A 20,331-nucleotide genomic window follows, 5' to 3' on the forward strand; every position below is an offset into this window, starting at 1 on the left:
CACACTTGATATATGACAGAGGTGGCATTACAAACAAAAAAGGATGCAATAAACAAAAGATGCTGTGACAACTCTTACCTAAATAAGGAAAAGTGGTCCCTACCTTATAAGTAAAATAAATTGCAAGCCAGTTAAAGACTTAAATGCGAAATGAACACAGAAAAAATAAAACTTGAAAGAAAGTGACACAGGGAATATCTGTAAGACCTGAGCCAGGTGTGCTTAAATAGCATACCAAAAAACCCCAAGCTAAAAAGGAAATGATTAAAAGTTCTGTACAACAAACACACTTACCATAAAGTTAAAAGACAAACCCCATCCACCAGGTGCTGATGCATAAGAACGCAAGATTCAGAATAATTTGTATAGTACTCTTTTTAAAAACAGTGACTCCCTCCCCACCCCAAATTTATGTTAGCTTATGTGTATTTAATGAACATGGAGAAAAAATATGGAAGAATATGTTGTTCCAGGCTATTAATATGACTTATGGAAAGAGTAAATTTTAAAGGAGACAAACATAATAAAAACTAATAAAAAATGACTGTGATAGTAAGTTTGCATAAATGTACAAATAGGGTAATATTTATGTGTGTGTGTATATATATGTGTGTGTGTGTATATATATATATATATATATATATATATATATACACACACACACACACAGAGAAACTTCTTTAATAATCAAGCCATAGACTGGAAGGTATATAGAGTTTACCTATCCAAACAGTAAAGAGCAATCTAATATAGAAATGGAAAAAAAGTATAGTTAACAGTTGTTGATGAGTACCAGATTGCTTTTGTTTATCATAGCATTTGTTATATAAAAACACTCTCATCTTCATTCCTCAAGATAATATCATTAAAAACAGAACTTTAAGAAACTCCCCATACAACAAGGAACAGTTTGTTTGGTTTTTTTTTTTCAGATGTTATTTATTATTTCTGTAGTTGACATATACTGTTTTCCTATTTGATATTTACTGTTTTACTTACTGATACTCAGTTTTTTTGATCGCCATTGATGATGTTACACTAAGGTCTCATTTCACAAGGAAGGTTAATACCATGATTTATTTGGCATTTTTCCAAAAGTTCTTAAATGTTTTGTAAAAATTGAGATGTAATTGATAAAGCATATAGTAAATCAATGCAAATGTAAAACGACCTTCGAAAATCTCTGAATCTTATTTTTTGAAATATTTATTACATTGTACTGCTGTGTTATAGATGTGATGAAGGTTTTTCGAAAGTAGCTGTGACAGTTTATCAGAAAAGATATGTGGGACTACAAATAAAAAGGAAATCCTTTGAACAGATTTATAAATTGCTTTCAGCTGACTGCTGTTTTAATATATTTCCATGTTCATTAATGCAAACTTAAATTTTCATCTAATAACAGTATAAGGTACAGTTAATTTAAGAAAAATATCTAATATTTGCTTTTTTATTTTCTTTTGCATTAATTCACTTGATAAACGATTAAGATTCTGGTTCATGCAAATACTGTCATCAATTCTGGAAAGACATGGAAGTTATAATCGTCTAAGGTAGATGAAATGTCTAATTACAATGCAATGGAAAACGCATTGTATAAATGTAGTGAAATTTTCTTATGAAATTTTAAAGATTAACCAGAAAAGGGACATATCACCATGTTCGGGGAATTTTAGATAAAGCATTACAAAGGAGCCTATATGAACAGATTTATAGAGTTAGTAGTAATTTCCTACACTGACAAAGGGGAAAGGGAATTTCCATTATGTTCAGATGTACTAAGTCATAAAGCAGTCTCACGTGTTTTGGGAACTGTATCTTGTTAGACATTGTTAGGTGTCTAACAATGATAGGATAATTTTGGAAACAAGGACAAGGTCTACTTCTTGAAAAACGTTTTATGCAATTATAAGAAAGTTATTCTTAACCTTTTTCCAACTTTAAATCATTAAATGAATAATGTCTGAACAAGATACATTATAAGTGGGTATTTTTTTTGGTTACTATAAACTATCATAGATAAGTAGCAGATAAGGTACATTTCTTTGCTGTATTAGTCAGGGTTCAACACAGAAACAGAAAGCACTGTAGATGTTTTTAGCATAAAGGGATTTAATTCGAGGATATAGCTGTTTATAAAATGTTTGGAAGTGTGCTAGAACTATTGAGTTTTAGAACTTAATATTCCTGCCGTACAACTGCGTCTCACCATGTGCACCTGAGGAGTAGATCTGGGAATGCTGTATCTGGTCCCCACTGCTATCTCTTAGTGCCTCTTACCTCTCAGGTTTTCATGGACATTCTTGTCAGCTTAAACATCAGCAGGAAGATGGTCTCTGCCTCACTTCTGCTTATAAATCTTAAGCGCATTCAGTTAGTAGAAACTTAATTTCATCTTGAATTCCAGTTGTAGGAGTGTCTGGTAAATGTAGGTTTTAGCTTTCTAGCATCTGCAGTAAAAGAAGGCATGTAGGAGGATATGGGAGAGGCTGCTGAATATCAGTTGACCAAATCCAGCACACTTTACATCTATGACCCCCTCTCTCAGACATTTGTACCACAGTATGTCACTAAATATTGCTTCAGAAGCATTATGGTAGAAGGTAGGAAGCCATTAGAGTCTCAAGTCAGATATTGGTGTGTGTGACCTCTCTTGGATTTGAAAGATAACTCTTAGGGCAGCTTGGAATTGATTTAACCATCTGTGATAATGGTTTAAATTAGGGCCAGGCCATGAGGATAGAGAAAGGAATAAGTCAAAAATATCTGATTGGACATAGAGAATGGACTTGAGGGCAAGGGGAGGGGGGAAGGGTAAGCTGGGATGAAATGAGAGTGTAGCAATGACATATACACTACCGAATGTAAAATAGATAGCTAGTGGGAAGCAGCTGCATCGCACAGGGAGATCAGCCTGGTGCTTTGTGACCACTTAGAGGGGTGGGATAGGGAGGATGGGAGGGAGGGAGATGCAAGAGGGATGGGATATGGAGATATATATATACATATAGCTGATTCACTTTTTTGTGAAACTAACACAACATTGTATAGCAATTATACTCCAATAAAGATGTTTAAAAAAAAGAATATCTGATTGTTAATTAACATAATAAATCCTCACAAATTTTTATAGTTCCTTTGTCCATTTAACAAATATTTATTGAGTACTTATTAGGTGAAAGATAGTGTGATTTTGCTGAGGCTATAAAAGTGATGACATATATCCTGTCATGTCGGGCTGATCAAATGGTGGTATAGGCACGTAGAAGAGCTTATTGGTTCATATTTCTTTCTGTGGATTAAACTGTAAAGTTGTAATCATCTGTGTATTATTCCCTTGCTTATGGATGATTAATTTCAACATAGGAGGCTGTGCATGTTCTTTTGCTAAAGAAAATTGGTAATAGTAAATCTTCCTAATATGGAGCTTGTTGACTACATAGTATTTGAAAAACTGCTGCTAAGGATAGTGAATAGGATATATGTATCACTCCCTAAAACTTAGCATGTTATACATTTTTTAAAGTCCCTCAAGCAAGTATAAAAATTATTGTGTTCCCAGTAACACTTTGAGTAGGATAAGTATATCTGTGTCTAAGTCCAGTATAGAGATTCAGAATGCAGCTCCATTTAGTGACACACTGAGGGAATGCAACTTTATCATCTGTGTATTTCTGTTATATTGGTTTCAGTCACCCCCTTTTTTTGGCTTAACTTGTCCATTTTAAAGTACCTTATCAGTCTCAATTTAATATGCCATTCTTATATAACCTTATTAGTGTTCACTGAGTTTTAATGTTTTCCATGCGCTCTCAACTATATGTATTATAAATTATTTTTGGTATAACCTTTTGCTTTAATAATGTCAGCACATAAGCTTAAATTAACTTGATCTCCTGGTATCAGTAAAAACTGAAGCCACTGTCATTTATTATGATCTTTATCACATTAAAATAAAAATTAATCTTTATAATAAAAGTGCATGAAAAACAATAGTCATGAATTTGTTTTTTTGTTTTTGTTTGTTTTTTAATTTATTTATTTATGTATTTATTTTTGGCTGCGTTGGGTCTTCGTTGCTGCACGCGGGCTTTCTCTAGTTGTGGTGAGCAGGGGCTACTCTTCATTGCAGTGCGTGGACTTCTTATTGTGGTAGCTTCTCTTGTTGTGAAGCACGGGCTCTAGGCACGCGGGCTTCAGTAGTTGTGGCTCATGGGCTTAGTCGCTCCACGGCATGTGGGATCTCCCTGGACCAGGGATCAAACCCGTGTCCCCTGCATTGGCAGGCGGATTCTTAACCACTGTGCCACCAGGAGAGTCCATGAACTTGTTTTTAATCCAAGGTAATGTTTTAGCTTCATGATACATGCACTTGCATTCCTAAAAAGTTTTCCTGCGGTCTTCTTAACCTAATTCTAAAACTATAAGAATTTGTTTTCCTGTATGTTTTTATAGCTTGTCTTCATTTTCAACTAAAAATTTTAGTTGAGTGGATTATATTATGTAATAGATCAATTATCTATTGCTGCATATCAAAACATCCCAAAATTTAAGAGACTAAAATAGCAGTTATTTTGTTTGCTTATAATTCTGTGGATCAGTAACTTGGGTTGGGCTCAGCAGGAATGGTCTTCCCCTGTAGTCGCCTATGTACCATGCTCATCTGGTTGCTGAGGTGGCTTGGATGATCTAGCTTGCCTAACACATGTCTGGTGGTCGTTGCCATCTATGGGTTGGGCCAGTGTCTCCAAAATGTTATTCTGGGCTTATCACATGACATCTGGGTTCCAAAAGCGTAAGGAAGAGAGAATCCCCAATGTGCAAGTGCTTTTCAGATTTCTGGTTGTGGCACAACAGCTAATGTTCCGTTGCCCAATGCAAGGCATGTGGTCAGTCCTAGCCTAAGTGGAGGGGAGGACTATACAAGCAAGAGGATACAGGGAGGGAGATGAGATCTTTTGGGGCCATCAATGTAGTATTTTGCCATATGTGATATTTGGTTCACTGTTGAAACTTTCTATTTATTTTCAGTATTTTTCACATCTTTTGATCTGAACTCCTTATGAATTAGCTATTCAGTGCCATTTGTTTCATGACTACTTTTACTGAAAAATATTAGATTTCTATCATGGATCACTTTCTTAGATTCATTAAATAACAACAAATCTCTCTCTATATATGTATATGTATATGTGTACATATCAGACATGTACATAATATATGTATATAGTTTTTAATATGTGTATATAGTTTTAAGTATGCTAATATGTTATTCCTTTTATTTTTTTTATTTTTTTATTTTTTATTTTTTTGCTGTATGCGGGCCTCTCACTGCTGTGGCCTCTCCCGTTGCGGAGCACAGGCTCCGGACGCGCAGGCCCAACGGCCATGGCTCACGGGCCCAGCCGCTCCGCGGCATGTGGGATCTTCCCGGACCGGGGCACGAACCCGTGTCCCCTGCATCGGCAGGCGGACTCTCAACCACTGCGCCACCAGGGAAGCCCATGTTATTCCTTTTAAAGAATCAATTAGTATAATAGTTTCATCAATTTAATTATTACATAAAAGCTTACTTAGTTATATATTCTCTTAATTTTCAACAGAGGAGGCTAAGATTCTTATTTTGTAAACAAGGAAATAAGGTCATGTTTATATAACAGATTGAAAAGACACTCTTAATTATAATAAGTAAAGTCTAGTTTGTGTTAACCACCAGTTTTATGTTTTGGTAACTGACTGATTAAATTGCCCCAAATTTAGAATCTTGCAGTTCTTGGTAAGGCATGTTGATTGACTTGCTCTTTTAGTAATATGTTTTGGGGGACCACATTTTCTTATTGGCCTTTCCCTAAATCACTGGCATGGTATCATTTTATTTGATTGCAACATTGAATTTTATTTTTCTCACTATTCCTAATCCAATCTGTTTATTACCCATTAAAATTTGCTAGTTAATAAATTATCAAGTTAATTGTGATAAAAACTATTTGACTTTCCCCCTTCTCAGTTGACTCAAATAATGATGGTAATAATGGAACAGAGTAATTTTTAAATTTGGTAGTGCATTGTACAAATACACTCCTATGATTGTTTTTTTTTTTTAAGTGTACAAGACTCATTCTAGGGACAGTATTAAAGTCTTCGTGTCAGATCAGTAAGTAAACAGTTTAAGTTCCTCCTTAAAATGTTAAATATCAAATAGGATAAAGATTAAAACATAAAGTTGCTTAAAATTTCCCAGCAATGTAAGTTAGTTTTATAGTTGACTGGGGAAAAAAATCTTACTATGGCAGCTTATATTGAAAAAGTGAGCCTAAGGAAAAGTTCTAGATTTTTTTCTGAACAGTAAAGAATTTATTCTTCATTTCTTTAAATATTTGAGAAACAGCTGCAGTATGGTATTGCTGTGCTAGGAACAGAAAATATTGTATGATATATCCAAAATGTCTGCCCTTAAGGAGATAAGTTCAAACTTTGTAAACACATTATTTAAATAATTTTGTTAGTATTAAAATCAAAGATGGATCATGTAATTGTATTAAGCCAATAACTACTGTTTTTTGAAGAATAATGGGAAATTGCAAAATAGCAGAACAGATCAGGAAGTTGGATATTTCTGATTTTTTTAAAATCAAACTGTCATTATTTTGACTTATTTATTTTGAAATTATTTTTGAATGTTCAGAATATTTGAGCTATATTCATGTTTTAGTTTAAGGCACATTTCAAATGAAATATTTGGGTTTTTTTTGTTTGTTTTAATATTTATTTATTTGGTTGCTCTGAGTCTTAGTTGTGGCAGGCAGGCTCCTTAGTTGCAGCTCACCAGCTCCTTAGTTGTGGCACTGAAACTCTTAGTCGCGACACGCATGTGGGAGCTAGTTCCCTGATCAGGGATCAAACCTTTGTCCCTTGCATTGGAAGGCGGATTCTTAACCACTGGACCACCGGGGAAGTACCAGAAATAGTTGTTTTTATGATATTTATTGCATTGTTCATTTTGTATCTGGCATGCTATTATTGTACCTTATTTTCTTGATGTCATTAAAATTTGCCCTATAACTTCTAATTGGTAGAGTATCACTTAGTTTTTTATAATAATTAGCTAACATTTATTGAGCACTTACCTGTGTCAGGCCCCATGTTAAGCATCTACCATGCTTTGTCTTATTTGATCCTCAGGTGAACACTAAGGTAGATGTGCTTTACCACTTAAAAAACTGAGGCTCTGAGAGACTGAATGGTTTACCGAAGGCCACATGCTAGTGAGTGACAGAGCTCAAATTAAATCCAGGCAGTTTAACTCCAGAGCTTGTGCCTGTGTATTAATCAGAGTCACAATCTTATTTTTCATAATTCCTAAAGCCACAAATCTCTGAAAACAAAAAATTTTAAAATAGCTTAATTTAGGTATAATTGACATATAATAAACTGCACATATTTAAAGTAATAAGCCATTTGATAAGTTTTGACACATATATACACTCATGAAACTGTCACCAAACTGTCAATCAAGATAATGAACCTACCCATCACCCCAAAATGTTTCCTTGTGGTAATCTCTCCCCTCTTCTGTTACTGGCCTCTACCCTCACAATCCAGGCAACCATTGATTTGCTTTCTGTTACAATAGCTTAGTTTGCATTTTCTATTGCATATAAATTGTATGTGGAACGATCAAATATGTCTTTTTTGTCTGGCTTTTGCTCATCTTAAGGATTTTGAGATTCATTGGTGTTGCATGTATGCATGTTGTATGTTGTATGCATGTTCTTATTTACTACTGAATAATATTCTAAGTATATAACACAATTTTTTCACCCATTTATCTGGTGAAGGACATTTGGGTTTTTTCCAGTTTGGGTCTGTTGCAAAGCTGCTGTGAACATTTGTGTACAGGTCTTGTGTAGACATGTACTTTCCTTCTTTTGGGTAAATACCTAGGAATGGGATAGGTGGATCATATGGTAGGTGTAACTTTTTAAGAAACCGCTAGTGACTATAGGTAATAACACTGTGTTATGTATTTGAACTTTGCTAAGAGAGTAGATCTTAAATGTCCTCATCACAGGAAGAAAAAAATTCTTACTATACCTGTGGCTATGGATGTTAACTTGACTTATTGTGGTGATCATTACGTAATACATACATATGTTGAATTATGTTGTACGACTGAAACTAAAGTTATAGGACAATTATATCTCAAGTAAAAGAAACTGCCAAAAATTATACCTCAGAAATAATCAGTGTGTTTACAAGGTGCTACCACCATATTAGGTAATATATAAATACTTATTAGGTACCTTTGTAAAATGTGGAAAATTCTGCATTCTGAAACCTATATGGCCCTAAAGTTTTCATAAAGGTACTGTGGACTTACTGCCTTGTGAAGTAATAAGGTACTATAAGATTTTTTTTGATTCAGTAGTCATTTCTTTGCTTTGTTAAATTTACATAAACCCTTTGGAAAGATGACATGCTATCATATAAAACACTCAACAAAAAATATAGATGATGAACCTTAAGTAATTATCTAAATGAACATTAACTCTAGGAAATAGTGAGACCATGAGTTGCATGTATTTATTTGAAGTGTTTTCATCTTGAAAATTCTCTGTAATGAAATTATGTTAATGGGAATAGCAAATGTTCTGTATGCTGTATCTTGCCTAATGACTACTGTCAGTTTGAGGGTTCAGCAGTGATTATCATCATTGTGTATTATTGAAAGGGCTATTCCATTAAAATTTTAAATAGTATATTTTGAGAGATACAATAGGTAGTCTGAAAAAATGAGCATTATCTGGTTTCATAACATACTATCTTTATTTATTTGTTTTTACTAAAAATAAGTTCTACAAAAAGGACAAGGTATTTTCCATTCTTAACCTTGTTATCTGAGCTTATATAGAAAACGTTAGAAATTGTTGGAATGATTATAAAGTTTAATACATGCATGTAAATTATTATTATGTGTCAGTGAAGGACTTTTATATCATCAGGACTTAGAAGGAAATAGTTTTGAGCATATTCCAGTATCATTGTCTAAGCCTAAGTACAGAGGATCTTAGCCCTTCCAAAGGCTTACAAGTTAGTGAGGAAGGTAGACTCTCTTACAAGGCAAGCCTGATAGAGATACAAAAGTGTTGGGGTATCAATTTGAGTGAAGGTGACATTTTAACTAAATCTTGAACAGAAGAAGAACATGAGGAGGAGGAGCATTTTGCGTAGAGGGAGTAGTCAGCACAGGTACCGAGATGGATTCGTGTGGTTAATAACTTCTGAGAAATACGGTAGTACCTAGGGGTGATGTGTTAGACTCACTTTGTGGCTTTAAAGGTTAAATTTGTCATATGTCTGAAGTAACACAGTGGATAACATAGCCAGATTTGAAACACATACTAATGTCAAAACTCATCTTCTTTCTATCAGGTTATGCTGTCTATTTACTGTAAAGACTTATATTTGACATTAAAGTTGAATTAGCATAATTGAATATTAACTACAATGAATTGATAAAACTGATAGTTGTATCTTTTTTGCTTTTCCTAAATTGTATATGTCATTATTAACCCTCTAATACAGTTAATAAAGTTTACCAGATATTTTTCTGATTTCCTTTTTGGATATATTTTCTCCTGCAGGATTACGTTTTGCCATCTGCCTTTCCAGAGTAAGTGGCTCTATGTGGGCACTGAACGAGGTAATATACATATTGTCAATGTGGAGTCGTTCACACTCTCAGGCTACGTCATTATGTGGAATAAAGCCATTGAACTGTGAGTTTGAACAAATATTCCATATCTGAAACTATCAGTACCATATATGATAATATTATATAATAGCTAATTAGTAAGTATAGAATTAAATTTTTAATATTAAATACAGATTTATCAGCCTTTTGCAAGTATTGCCCCATTGGCAGTTTGAAACTTTAAATGCTTTACATATATCTACATAGATACATATGCGTATTATATATAAATGTGTTCACATATATTTAAGCTATAGCACAAGTTTAATAAAACCATTATTCTTATTAGGTGAAAAACATTCCAGATTTTTTTCTGTACATTTATCATCTAATTATTTTTCTTTCAAATGCTTGGTCATGCCCCACTAAATTGATTTCATGACCCACTAACAAGTTGCCACCAATGTTTAGAAAACACTGATCTAAACCACTACTTGCTGTGTTTTAGTAATTACCAAATATAATGTAAATGTTTATAGTATAACATTGCAGAATTAATTTGACAGTTAATTTTCCTTAGTTTTGATATGTTAATGATTGCTTTTATTTAACAGTAATGACAACAAAAACTGGGTTGTGCTATAGGGCCCTAAGGATCTTTAGTGCTAACTTTTCACTGTCGTAGAATCTTATCTCTTTCTCTAATTTTTTTCTTATATTATTTAGACATAAAAATCAGAATTTAAGGATATTGGCAAGGTTCATTTTCAACATTTCTTCTTGTTTATAAACAAATAGTTCCATATTGTTGCATTCCACAGAATTTGACATAAGGATAAATTTGTGGCGTATCTCCTAAGTAATGTGTTGTTGCAGCTGTAATGGTGTATTATGTTTGGTTTTCCTTCCTTTATCAGGAACATTGTTATTTCTCAGTCCCTTGGCACAAGGTTTTCTAGGTCTGTTCTTTGAGTTGATCACAACATATAGCGGGGAGGGCTGGTGCAGGTGTCTGTGTGGTTTCACAAGTGGCTCTCAATGAAGTGGACTGGCCTCTCAACTCTTAGAGTTTATGAATGGGTTATTTCTGCTTATTTCTACTCTATAGGCATCAGTTCAGCTACATTCTTATCCGTATGACTTCTTTTTTCTCTGAGCAAATATTGGTGACATTATTTTGTTGATTTTTTAAAAGCCATAATAGAATTTTTCTTATTTTTGGTATGAACTGTGGAACTAGATGAGATGCCCCAACTGGAGGCTAGAATTGAGTAAAATAAAGATAGCAATATTTTAGATGCTGCTTTATTTTAAAATATTAACTTTGAGAATTCTACCATGAGAATAAATTTTCTGTGCTAAAATACAAAATTGAAGATTCTTTCCTATACAGAAAGTGTACATAATTTTAAATTTGCTGACTTATATCAATGTGAGAGCCACTATTTTTCCTGATTCCTATTTTGATCCATATTGAGAACTATACATCTGTTACTGATCACTTGCTGAAATGTTTTCAACCTTTGTAAATATATCTTTATTTTCCATTCATTATTCTTATTGTAATGAATATGTAATAGTATTGCAGTTTTTAATTGAGAAAAAACATCTTAACTTTTTTTCTTTTAGGTCATCTAAATCTCACCCAGGACCTGTCGTCCATATAAGTGATAATCCAATGGATGAAGGAAAGGTAGATTTTTTAGAATATATATATTTATTACTTAAATGCATGAATTTTGTATTTTTAAAATATGCAAACTATTCCAGAACTACACTTACTCTGCAAAGTTGAGATTGATAACAAAGGTGGTATATCATATATACTTAATTGCTTATTTATGCATTATGAAGAACAAGTGAAAATTAAAATATTTACATTTTAAAGAAGAAAGCTCTAAAACAAGTAAAATTTAATAAATACAGTTAAAGGTTGTTAACTTGTTTTTGGCTTATTTAGAATAATTCCCCTTATTTTCTGATAATCCTGACAAAAACCATTTTCTTTTGGTCTTGAATTCTTTTTTACACTAGTTAAACAATTTTTATAGTGCTTATCACATAACATCTTATGTTAGAGTTGTCTCTGTATCTCTCTCCCCTAAATTTTTCTCCATAAATAGCTCAGACCAGTAGAGATTTTTTTTAAATAATACTTAATTTTTTTATACTTGAAACCAGTTTCATGCAGTCATTACCTAGCTGTTGTTAATTTAGGTTCATTAGTACTCTGAAAAATAATAAAATTTCCTTTTCCATTAATCTCTACTTCTTAATTCAAACCAATCTCTCAGTAGTTCTATTTAATGATATTTTTTCTACTTATAAAATTTCATGAAAATTTGTCTGCATCAATACTAGAAAGTTAATCAGTATCAGAAATCAGTGAAATGAAATTTCTGGATTTTGTGAAGTTTATTCAGGTTTTACCTTTTTTCAGTTAGTGAGAGTGGTAGAGCCTATATGTTGTGTTAACACTGTTCTGTTAACCCTGGGAAAACAAAAGGATAGCGGTACTGTTTAGAGCTAGCTTATATCATACAATTGTATGGTTTGAGGGAAACTACATGAAGCAAGTTACAGTAACCTGTACCTTCACTTTACTTACTTATTTTTGGTATAAGATAATTGTCTAAAAGCCAATCTTTGGGTGGGAGACCTGGTGGAAGAATTGAAAACTTCCCTTTCTTCTACGTTGAATCAGTCAGTAAATCATTTCAGTCCTTCCATTGCAGTGTCTTTTCTATTCAATCTCCTTATGACCACTGCAGTTCAAGGCATTCCAACCCATTCTTGAGTCATTTCCAGATCAATCTTCCTAGAGTGCCATTTTAATCTTATTGCTCTCCTGTTCAAAGGCTTTCAGTGGTTCTGCAGTATCTAACAAACAAAACAATGTTTCCTTAAAACATAGCCCTAGGTTTCATTATCTTTGGGAACATCTTTACCTGAATGCTGTGCTGAAGCAAATAGTTATTGTTGTCCAAATGTGAGCTGCTCTTTACTACCTCCATGCCTTATTTATATAAGTCCCTCTGTTTGGAGTTATTTCCCACTGTTCTTTCTCTGCTGAATTCCTACTCACATCTTGAGGCTCAGATTAAATACATATCTTTCATGACACCTTTCCTGATAATCCTAACATAAAATGTTTTCTCTCACTTCCAAATTTATTAGCACCTTAGTTGTGCAATTTTCTATTTATAAGTACCACATCCTTCAGTTAGTTCTTCTATTTTTTAATATTTAAGAGATTGCAGGGATTAAAGTTTAACTTATTGGCACAGATTTCTAACATTCTTAGGAAGATACAGCTGGCTAGAGGGGTTAAAGTTTACTTTAACCCTCTTATGGTATTAAGATCTGGATGGGTAAAAATTATTTTTTTTAAAAGTTACATAGCTACTAAGTGGCAGATCTAAGGCTAGAGCTTAAGTTGTCTGTGTCCTGAGCAATCCAGTATTGTTTATACTGTATATCAATTCTTTAATTTTATATTTTTCCATCTCTTTCCTTATTCCTGAAGTTCCTCTCTTACTTCCCCCATCAGAAAATGCCATATACATGTCCAAGATATTTAGAAGGACTAGAAAAAGGTAAAGGAAACAAATACCAGTTTTGTTTTTTTTTTCCAGAAAGAGTATGTATTTCAGATTGCCGAAGAAAGAAGAGTTTATGTTAGGAAAATTAAGTGTACTTCCTACCAAGGTGGGAAAATCTATTTCGTTAGTTTCAATGACTCATTCTTCCAAATGTCCCCGTAGTCTGAAATCCACTAAGTTGCTATTTAGTTAAAGTTACTGGGTCTGCCCCCAAATTTGTTCATATCTCCAGATTACATGAAGAGTTATTGGCTAGCTACCAATCATTCATGTATTTATTAAACAAATATTTATTGAATAGCTACTATGCATTAGGCAGTATATTAGATATTAGAGACATATAGATGAAAATGCATTTACTAGTGTAAGAGAAGAAGCATCTCCGTCTGTCCAGAGGAATTGAGTAGGCTTACCCAAGGAAGCAAGACTAAATTCTTAAAAGTGAATAAAAAGTGAATAAAAGTGCATTAAAAAGGGAGAAGGTTTCAAGCAGGGGGAATACTGAGATTTGGAAAATGCCAGTGCAGGAGGTGGTAAACAGTAGACAGTTTGTGAGGCAAGAACATGCATTTCATTCCGGAACTTATTCATTCACAAAAAATGTATTCATTCACAAAAAAAGTACCTACAACATATCAGGCTCTCTGTCTTATGTTAGAGGTATAGTAGTAAACAAGATAAAATCAGTTCTTGCTTAAATAGAACAGTGTTACAGTTTGCAAGAGAATTCAGATGAGGAAAAAGACATTATTTTATTGTCTAGTGACCCTTCAGGTTAAAAAATGTACAGGTTGCTGTTGGAGCACATAGGAAGGGCATTGACTTACATTTGGTAGGTCAAGGAAGACTTTCAGGAAGAAGTGATAGCTAAAATGACATGAAGGATTAGTAGGATTAGTCAAGCAAAAAGGATAACATTCGAACGCAGTGGCCCAGTTAGGGTGACAGAATGGGCAAAGGCATAAAGGTAAGAGAGAGCATGACCTGAAATATATAATGGAATGTATTGGGTAAGAGGGATGTGGAAAAGGATGAAGCTGGGGAGGTGAGCAGAGGCCAGACCATGATGTATCTTGTAGGTCAGATTATTCAGTTTGGACTTGATCTAAAAATAATGGTAAGGCATTAAAAAGTTTTAAACAAAAAGCTTACATTACATGATCAGATTTGCATTTTAGAACTATCACCCTAGCTACAATATGGAATGGGTTAAAAAAAGGGCCCAGACTGGAGAGTCAGAGAGATCAGAGACTAGAGAAGAGATTTTTGTATCTTGAACCAAGAGAGAGGTATTGGAGGTGGAGGAAAGTAAATTAGAGAGATATTAGAGTGTACTTTTTAAATTACTTGATGATTTTACCTGGTAGGGGAGAGACTAGAGTTAAGGATGACTCCAAGGTTTTTGCCTGAGCGACTTAATGAATATTAAAATAAAAAAGAATGCTGAGAGACACTGCAATAGGGAATACCAGAAAAGGAGGGTAGGGAAGAAAATAATGAATTCACTTTTGGACACATTTATTTTGAGGTTCTTATGGAATAAATATGTGAACATGTGACCACTGGAATTATAAGTCTGAATCTCATGAGAGAGGTCTAGGCTAGATATAATTTGGAACTAATCAATATATAGATGAGTAAATGAGATTGCCTGATAATGTGTTAAATTAGAAAAGTCTGTAAAATTTAAAGCACATGAAAATGTTAATTTTTATTAGTAACATATTAATTAATGAAAATATACCCTCTGGACTTCAAAATGGTACTGTTTTCATTTTCAATAATCAGTTGTATGATATATGTTGAATCCCTAATGATCAAAGGCATATAAATATGCAATGAAGTATTCCCATGTCATCCATGTGATTAGTAATTAGCAATGCAGTTGTTTAATTATATTATAATTTCATAGCTGAAGCATATGAATGATAATAATTATCTTTATCATCAGCAAATAAATGTTTCATATGATTTATGTCATTCCTAGGTAATGTGGCATTTTCTTTTATTACAGCTTTTGATTGGCTTTGAATCTGGAACAGTAGTGTTATGGGACCTCAAATCAAAGAAAGCAGACTACAGATACACCTACGATGAGGTAATAACATTATTTTTGCTAATCAAAAGCTGTTGTCATTTCTCTAGCTCAGAACGGCTTCTCTAAGAACTTAATTAGTGATTTTTTAGTCAACCTTTTTAATTGCAATAACGTACATTTTTTGCATATATATGAAATAATATATTAAAATAGGTCAAAAGATAGAAAAAAAAATCTCTGCAACTCCTGTCATTTGGCCATCCAGTTACCTTACCTCACATCCCAATGTTAGTTTCTCATGTATTCTTCCAGAGATATTTTCTGCATTTACAAACAAATTAATAAATGTATGCTATTTTTAAATTTTATACAAGTGATAGTATGCTGTAAATATTTATAGTTTGCTTGCTTTAGGATCCAAATAAAGACTGTGATTGATTGATTTTGTCTTTTTTTGCCCTCAGATTTCCTATAAATTGGATGGTTTACTGAGGCATGATCATATTTAGTTTCATTTTTTTCATTTTTAGCAAGACCATTTCATAGATGATGCTGATGTTCTTCTACCAGGTTGAATATTAGTGTCTGTTTGTGATTTTAGCAGCCAGTGACGTTCAAGGCCTAGATCTATTAGTGCATAGTTGTTGCAAAATAGGGAAGTTCTAATTTTATAATTCCTTCTCTATCTATTATCTGGGACACTTCAGTAAAGAGAAACTTCTTGTCTACTCTTTTGGTTATATAGTAGGACAGTTCAGATAGGAAAGGCAGGATAAATGCTTGATTCTTTCTTTTTATTTCAGTATTTACTCTAAAGGGGCTGTTCTCTAGTAATCTTAATGATGGGTAATTTGTTCTTGTTTTCTGTTTCACTGTGTACTCAAAGATTTAAACATATTTCATATGCTTCAATACACTGAAGTTATTATCCTTATTGATTTTCGAATTGTCCCATCTTTGGTCAGTGAATCTCTTCCAATTGTTTCCCGAGTCCTCTGGTGATAATACTCTTAGATAGCTTCCTTGCCATCTGTTATAACAAAGTATACCTATTAATCTTGTATATTTCTGTCCCAAATTTAGAATATCTTTTTCCATGAAACTGGCCTCTTTCAGTGTGAAATGGTATCTAGTGACCATAATTTGGGTACCAGGAGTGTTCACAATTTCCAATTCAGTGAATAGATCTAGGAAATGTGTAAGTGGTTTTGTTTGTTTGTTTTTGAGAAATATGTCATGTGTTCATATTGATGCTTTCAGTTGCTCAAGCAGACTACCTTGAGCAACTGTAGCAATACTTGGAATACTTTGTAAATGTCTGCATATTATCTTTGTAAGCTTGACTAAAAGAATTTCCTTTGCTTTCATAACTGTATACTTTTTGTATTTAAAGCTTTTTAGTTAGTAAGTATTCTGTGATTCACCAATCAAGATCTTGAAATTATTTTAAAAGAATAGTTTTAATAAACGGTTCTTGTCATTTCTCTGGAAGCTTTGGCCTGTAGAGCTGTTTCCTATGTCAAAATGAAAGCACATTTTAAAAACTGACTTTTTTTTGTTTTGCTTTTGTGATTTAAATAGTTATCTTGGCTTTAGCCACTATGGAGTCACAGGGAATTTGCCATGTCACCTTAAATACACTGAAAAAATACATGAGAGAACAGTTTTTAGAAATTAGCAGGTAGTGTAGAACAGGGATTCCTTAGAGAGGGGAAACAAGGTGAACCCTTCAATTGCCTTAGCTTATGACCTGGAGAGATCTTCCAGGTCTCAGCCCACGAAGGGGGAAGGAGAGAACCTACGTTAATAAGCCCAACAGTCTCCCTGAGTTGAGGAGGCAGAGTTGGGAAATTGGGGAAGATATCCATAGCTTATAGGACAAGGTAACAGAGAGTAGAGAACTGCCTAGAGATAGTTTTAAAAGTTTGCAAGGAGCCCTTCACCCTGCGTCTTCAGCTGAATACTGATTACCGCATGGGTGTGAGGCTTGGAAAAGATCCACTGGAAAGGAGTAGGTAGAACAATTCTCATAGCACACAGAGGACTGAGAGTAGTTCACATTCCCAGCAGAATGGAGAAAGCTTGCAGTAGACAGGGCATCAGGAAGAGTGCTCAGAAAAGTACTGCCTCAGCAGTGGGGCCAAACTAGCCCTGCATTACAGGCTGGCTCAGCTAGCCCAACAGAGCTTAAAAGCAAGCCTTAAAAAGTCTAAGCTGTTTCCAAGCAGCATTTTTAACTGCATCCCAGAAAAAAGGCTCAAAAATCTTTAAAAGAGCATAACAACCCATCATAAATTTCACAATGATTAGCATCCAGATAAAAATCTATGAGGCACGCAAAGAAGCAGGAAATATAATGCAAAAGGAGAATAAAATGCAGTCAATAGAAACAGACACAGAAATGATACTGATGGTATAATTAGTAGACAAGGATACTAAAACAAATATTAAACAGACTCCATATGCTCTAAAAGGTAAATGAAAGCATGAAAATGTTGAGGAAAGACATGCAAGACTTCAAAAACACAAGTGTAATTTCTAGAGATGAAAAATGTCTAAGATGAAAAATTTTCTCTGGATGGGTTTACCAGAAGATTTGATATTGCAGAAGAAAAGCTTGATTAACTTGAAAACACATAGCAGTAGAAATTACTCAATATGAAAGATGAGCAAAGAATGAGCAGAACATCAGTGAACTGTGGTACAACTTCAAGAAGACTAATATATGTGTAGTAGGAGTCTCAGAAGGGAGCATGTGGACAGAAAACATATTTGAAGAACTTATGACCCAAAGTTTCCCAAATTTGATGAAGACTTTAAACCCTATGAACTTCTAGAATATACAGAAATCTTAGAAGTTCAACGAACTCAAAGCAGAAGAAACATGAAGAAAATTACACAAAAGCACGTCATATTTCAGTTGCTTAAAAGTAGAACCTGGGCTTCCCTGGTAGCACAGTGGTTGAGAGTCCACCTGCCAATGCAGGGGACATGGGTTCGTGCCCCGGTCTGGGAGGATCCCACATGCCGCGGAGTGGCTGGGCCCATGAGCCATGACGACTGAGCCTGCACGTCCGGAGCCTGTGCTCCGCAACGGGAGAGGCCACAACAGTGAGAGGCCCACGTACCACAGGAAAAAAAAAAAAAAATTGGAACCTAGTGATAGAGAAAATCTTAAAAGCAACCAGAGGGTGGGGAGGGGGAGGACAATTAAATACATTAAATACCGAAGAGCAGAGATTAAAATGACAGCAAATGGTTTCCTTAGGAACAACGCAAACCAGAACACAGTTGAATAATACCTTTATAGTTCTGAAAGAAAAAAATTGTCAACCTAGAATTATATCCAGCAAAAATATCTTTTCAAAAACAAAGGTAAAATAAACACTTTTACACACATAAAAACTCAAAGAATTCATCATTTGCAGATTTTCACTACAAGACATATTAAAAGAAGTCCTTCATGCAGAAGGTAAATGATATGATATGGAAATTTGGATCTACTCAAAGGAGTGAAGGATACCACAATGGCAGATATGTAGGTAGATATAAAAGCCTTTTTTAAGGGATAATTAATTATTCAATCCAAACATAATAAAAATGCATTGTAGGGTTTATGACCTACATAGAACTAAAATACAGATAAAAACAACACAAAGGTCAGGAGACAGAATATTGTTGTTTAATAAGGAATAATTGGGTTATTTTACTGTACCTAAAGTGATGTAATATTACTTGAAAGTGCATTCTGATACGGTAAAGACATATTGCAAATTCTAATGGGAACATCAAAGCAACAACAACAGTAACCCAAATAAGCCAGAAAGGAAATAAAATGAATTAAAATTTTGTTTCATTCCAAAGGAAGGCAGAAGAAAAGGAAAAAGGAAGCAAAGAATAGATGGGAGAAACAGGAAAAAAAATAGCAAGATGATACATTTAATTGCAGCTATATCAACAATCGTATTAAATGTAAATGGTTTGAATACCCCAGTTAAAAGGCAGAGATAGTCAAATTGGATTAAAAAGCAAGATCCAACTATATGCTATCTGTAAGAAACCCACTTTAAATATAAAGACACAGATGTTTTAGGAAAAAGTAATGTTAGCACTAATGAGAAGACAGCTGAAATGGCTGTATCAGCATTTGCAAAGTAGGTATCAGGGCACTCCACTTAACTACAAAATGCACGTACTTTTCAAGTACACACAGAACATTCATCAAGACAGACCATATTTTGCACCATAAAATCAGGTTTTATTAATTTTTAAAGATTGAAATCATAAAAAATGTTCTCTCACTCTAATGGAATTAAATTAGAAATCCATAATAAAAAGGTAGGTGAAAAATCTATGAATATTTGAAAGTAATATAACTTTTAAATGACCCATGGGTCAAAGAAGAAATAAAAGGGAAATGAGGAAGTATTTTGAACTGAAAAAAATATAAAAATGTGACAGTGAGTCTATGAAATGCTGCTAAAGCATTCACTATAGCATTAAATGCTTGTATTAGGAAGCAAGAAAAGCCTCAAGTCAGTGGCCTCAGCTTCCTCCACAAGAAACAAAAAGAGCAAGTTAAATCCAGAGTAAGCTGAAGAATTGAAATAATAAAGAACAAAAATTAATGAAATAAATAACAGGAAAAAATTAAATCTTTATTTTATGAAGATCAATAAAATTGATAAACAGCCAGAGGGATAAGAAAAAAGAGAAAAAGACACAAATTACCTATACCAGGTATGAGAAAGGGGATATCACTTTAATTTCTACAAGAATACAAAGAGAGCATTAAGGATATATGTACAACCTAAATTCAGCAACTTAGAAGAAATGGACAAATTCCTTAAGCAACAGCAAATTCCTTGAAAGTACCAAAGCTCACTCTAGAAGAAATAGTTAACCTGTGTAACTGTATATTTACTACAGAAATTGAATTTTTAATATATATATTTCCCACAAAGAAAATTCCAGGCTTAGAAGGTTCACGGGTGAAT

The 20,331-nt window shown here is 33.7% G+C and overlaps 1 protein-coding gene across 3 annotated transcripts in view; it reads left to right on the forward strand.

Annotated features, from left to right (window-relative positions):
* Positions 1–20,331, forward strand: part of STXBP5 (syntaxin binding protein 5) — a 163,822-nt gene that overhangs the window by 38,649 nt on the left and 104,842 nt on the right. For all 3 annotated transcript variants that reach the window (XM_081251398.1, XM_081251399.1, XM_081251400.1), the window contains exons 5-7: positions 9,645–9,779; positions 11,324–11,387; positions 15,311–15,394. In XM_081251398.1, coding sequence (XP_081107524.1) covers positions 9,645–9,779; positions 11,324–11,387; positions 15,311–15,394 — 283 coding nt within the window. The remainder of the gene's footprint in view (positions 1–9,644; positions 9,780–11,323; positions 11,388–15,310; positions 15,395–20,331) is intronic.

The sequence above is a fragment of the Mesoplodon bidens genome (genome assembly GCF_964165515.1).
Source record: "Mesoplodon bidens genome assembly, chromosome: 12".
NCBI lineage: Eukaryota > Metazoa > Chordata > Mammalia > Artiodactyla > Ziphiidae > Mesoplodon > Mesoplodon bidens.